This window comes from Lycium barbarum, chromosome 7, assembly GCF_019175385.1.
Source record: "Lycium barbarum isolate Lr01 chromosome 7, ASM1917538v2, whole genome shotgun sequence".
Taxonomy (NCBI): domain Eukaryota; kingdom Viridiplantae; phylum Streptophyta; class Magnoliopsida; order Solanales; family Solanaceae; genus Lycium; species Lycium barbarum.
The window spans coordinates 128,345,448-128,349,990 of NC_083343.1; the positions used below are offsets into that span (position 1 = coordinate 128,345,448).

The window sequence follows — 4,543 nt, forward strand, 5'->3', positions numbered from 1 at the left end:
TGTGTTTATCATACTTAGATATCAGTATACCACATATTGATCCAGCCAGCCAGTTGATTCGCTCGGTCACATGCAGACAGGCACCGAGTGCCTTATTACGCCCAGACCATGGTTCGGAGCGTGACACCTATAAACTCAAAATTTAAGTTTCGCCTCTAAGAACAAAGAATCTTATGTTATAATGATTCAGCTATTACTTTATACTATTGAACAATGCATTATATAAACTCTGGTTTCAAAAAGATTTTTCCTTCACGAGGTTAAGATTTAATGAAGAAACAAATTATTTACCCCTACCATAATGTTATTCAACTGTTGTATAACTTTGTTTACATCACCATTTGTAATTTGTTGTTCATTAATTATTAAATGACCCTCAGACGTTATTGAAACAAACAAGCCAAATAAAGAAACTTGGTAGTTGGAGATAAATCTACATTATGGTTTGTTCTATAAAAAATAAAAAAAAAATTCCGAAAGAAGTAACGTTTAGTGAAATTATTAAATATATCTTTCTTTTTCATTAGATAGGTTACTGGAAAAACGACATTTCTCATGTTCTTTAGATTTATGAGGGTAGTTGGACGGAGATTTTGATCAATTAAAAAAGTGTACTCTATATAAGAGGAACATTCCAGGAATTATGATAAATCTGAAATCTGAAGCAAGATAATATAATGTTTCTATAAGATATTTTTTGACATATTTTTGACATCTGTTATAAGTGTCTTAGCATATTTAACTTTTTTTGTTAACTACATAAAATCTTAAATAATAATTTTTATATATAGTTCGGTCACTTAGAGGTTAGACCATATTATCATAAACTTTCTTTGAATTAATTTTAAACTCCAACGTGTCTCCAACTCTCTCATCTGTATTATTTCTGTCTACATTTACGAAATCACAAACCTTTAATAATATACTTGACGTTGATCGAGATTTTTCAATTAAAAGTATCTATATATATAAAAAAGGAGAGGTACAAGCAATGTGGTTAAGCCAAGTGACATGCTAATAACAAGCCACTTGACAATTTTAAGACAACCACTTGACACTTTTAAGACAAAACTATTTAAATGATGTAATAATTAACAATTAACTAATTTAATATCCACTTTATTATGAATATAAAAAAGATAAATCTATGAAAATATTCAAATTTCAAAACCTTACGTAGAGATATAACAAACCCAAGAATCCTAGAATATATGTACCCTAATCAGATGTTAAATTTGAATTTAATTTGAAATTAAATATTTTTTTGAATTCGAGTTGAACATAAAGATATTCTAAAGTTGTAAACCTAAAATTTAGTTGAAGATAAATATATTCTAAAGTTTAAACATTAAATTTAGAACGTAGGCATGAATAAATTTAACATTCAGTGTATAACAAAATTTTCTCAATTTTCTTTTTAATAAGTTAAATAAAAAGACCTTTTGGGCGCACATGTTTTATCTTTTCACGATAATTGAAGAAAATATTTTCAAATTTGAACTAAAAGATATAAATTTAAACAAAATAGTAGTAGCAGTGGTGGAAATAATAATAATAATAATAATAATAATAAAAGTGATTATAAAATCCTCTACATAAAACTCACGTGCCATTTAAAGAATAATATTTCATAGCTATAGGCATCAATATTCAAAACCTACATCTAAGCCAGCTTTTTAACTTATGGTGGGACACTCATGTTAATCATCATGTGAAGTACATCTTTCAGGTTGTTCCAGCTATTATTGTGTGGGAACTATGGAAGAGGAGAAATGCCATAAGACATGGAGGGAAAATGTTAAGGTAAAGTTGATATATCAAATTATGCACAACATTATAATGTTCATGAAGGTAAGAAGAAGCAATTTCAAACAGGCAGCCTACAACTGGAATACACTGGTGCAGACTTTGCAATCTTATACCCCAAGAACTAAGGTTATTAGAGTTCTCTGGAAGCCCCCTGATACTGGTTGGGTGAAATGCAATACCGATGGGGCGTCTAGAGGAAATCCTGGAAGAGGATCATGGGGATTTTGTGTGAGAAATGAGACTGGAGACTTGATAGCTGCTAAGGCAAAGGAGATGGAAGAACCAACTTGTACTAATACTCAGGCAGAAGCTATGACTATAGTACAAACTCTGAGATATATGAAGGAAAGGCAGTATCAGCAGTTTATAATTGAAACAGACTCTCTTTTATTAAAGAATATCATACTCAAAGTTTGGGAAATTCCCTGGCAGATAATTGAAATGGTGGAGGAAATCTGGAGATTAATGAATAATAAAACAGTTAGGGTGATACATATAATGAGAGAGGGTAATATGCTAGCAGATCACCTGGCTAATTTGGCACTAGATCATGGAGAAGTGGATTCAGAATCTTTCCAGGAGTTGGGAATTCAAGGGAGGAGATGGATTAACAATGATAAGTTACAATTACCATACTTAAGGATCAGACCATGCAAGAGATGAATGGACACATTGAAGGAAGCAGGACAAGTCATTTTTCCCATGTTCAAATCCTGTTGTGGGAGGAGAACATGGGAAACAATTTTTACCTAACATTGTTTCCTTGTTTTGCAGCTACCTCATACATAAGCATTGAACAAGCAGGACCACAACATGGACAATCCAAAAAGCAGGAAACAAACAGATTCAAGGATACATGGAAAGTCAGCAATGAGAAAAAAAAAAAAGATTTCAATGAGATACCAACAGGAGTGAATCGCACTGAAACCAGCGAAAACAACATGAAAAGGTGCATGATATACTCCGAAATCAACATACTCAGCAACTCAAAGCTCATCAACAAAGGACGAAAGCAACATGAGATGACACTGGCTGAAACTGAGAATTTGCAGAAGATGGAAATTCAATTGGAACAGGAGAATGCATTCCTCAGATCAAAGATAGCAGAAAATGAGAGGCTTCAGGAATTAAGCATGATGGCAGCTGGAGTTCTCGGCTGAAACAACAAGCTTTCGAGTGGATTCGGAGACTCGATGACGACAAATAGCCTCAGTTCGCTATCACGGAGAAGTTGGCTACTCCATTTTTTAGGCTAGGAGCTGCTATACTCTTTGGCCATCTTTTATTTGGGCCACGGACTGCTGTGCTCGCTGGCCATTTTCCTGCTACATCGAGACATATTTGCTGCTGCTTTCTTGCCATTTACCGCTGCCCTTCAAGGGCAGAGCATTTTGAGACTGAAAGATGCCATCTTTGAGTCCAAATTGCTGCACTCTTAAGCTGCTACTTGGCTGTTACGTTCGCTATAAACAGCTGCTGAAGCTTCTGAAATATTGCAGCTGGAATTGTTTATACAAAGTAGGCTCAGAAACATGCAACAGAGAAGGAGGCAGTGCACTGCTGCTGCTGATGCTGTACATATAGGAAATGAGCTTGGCTTTGAATTTTTTTGACTTGCAGCTCTTTACATGATAGCACACACATGATCCACTTGATGACTCTACCTCATTGGGTGGTATTAGCACCTAGTGCTCATTCCCTAGAGGGAGGGTCAACATATGGAAAATGTTGTGCTATATTACCATGTTGGATCTGCTGGATGTGCTATATACATGCTGCAAAGGCAATCATGACCTATGACAATCATGACCTATGTATTGACTAGTTTCCAGTATGCTCACTTCACAAGACATTGGAGCACTTATAGTTGCTTTATTATTTGATTATTGTTTAGTCATCTGTAATATCAACTTAGGATATCTATAAATCCTAAGTTGATCATTAGGTTAATTCTTCATTTCATATTAGCTTTTGGCTACATTTGTAGACTTTTGAGATTTGCTTTTGAAAAAAAAAAAAATTAAAAAAAAAAAGAATAATATTTCATAGTCTGAAACTTAAGGAATATATATGTTGCATTGTTTTTGTATAACACGACAATGATGGAAAAAATGATGAACTGTTTTTAATTTTAAAAATCTGAACTGATTTGAAGGATATCGAATTGAGATAAGAAAAAAATTGATTTTGTAATTAATTTTGAATCTGAATTTAAAGATAAAGTATTTGGATTGAGATTAGAAAAATGAAGTTTAATTTAAATTAAAAGATAAAAATATTTAAGTTCAGATAAAAGAAACTTTAAATGAAGATAAAGAATTTGAATTGAGGTAAAATAATTCAGAGTTTGGATTTTAATCCACAACTAAGATTAGATAAGATTTATCTTATTTAACCATACAACATTATCATATCTCATCTTAGCTTATTAGATTAGCATAGCAGTTTTTTCAAATTTCAAATGCATAGCAATACACTTATATATAAATAATGGAGTACAATAGAAAAGAATGAATTACGTGCAGCACTTTCTTCTCTCAGTTTTACTTTGCATTGATAGTTAATTTATTATATGATACTCCATATATACATATTAGTTCTAACTTATGAGGTTCATGTTTTTCTTCGGTGCAATTTTATTTTGTGAACTTATCTTGATTATCGCGGTTTTGCAGGGCTACAAGATCGAAAGGAACAAAGGCAGATCCTATGTGCGATTTCTAAGGTTCTTAAC

General features: G+C 32.8%; 1 protein-coding gene across 1 annotated transcript; it reads left to right on the top strand.

Annotated features, from left to right (window-relative positions):
• Nucleotides 1–2,468: 2,468 nt before the first annotated feature.
• On the top strand, nucleotides 2,469–2,969 carry LOC132601935 (uncharacterized). The gene has a single exon (XM_060314982.1). It carries the CDS (start codon nucleotides 2,469–2,471, stop codon nucleotides 2,967–2,969), a length of 501 nt encoding a protein of 166 aa, XP_060170965.1.
• Nucleotides 2,970–4,543: the final 1,574 nt, after the last annotated feature.

Excerpts from the sequence above, each read along its gene's own strand:
- LOC132601935 (XM_060314982.1), top strand. The coding sequence starts at position 2,469 with ATGAATGGACACATTGAAGGAAGCAGGACAAGTCATTTTTCCCATGTT.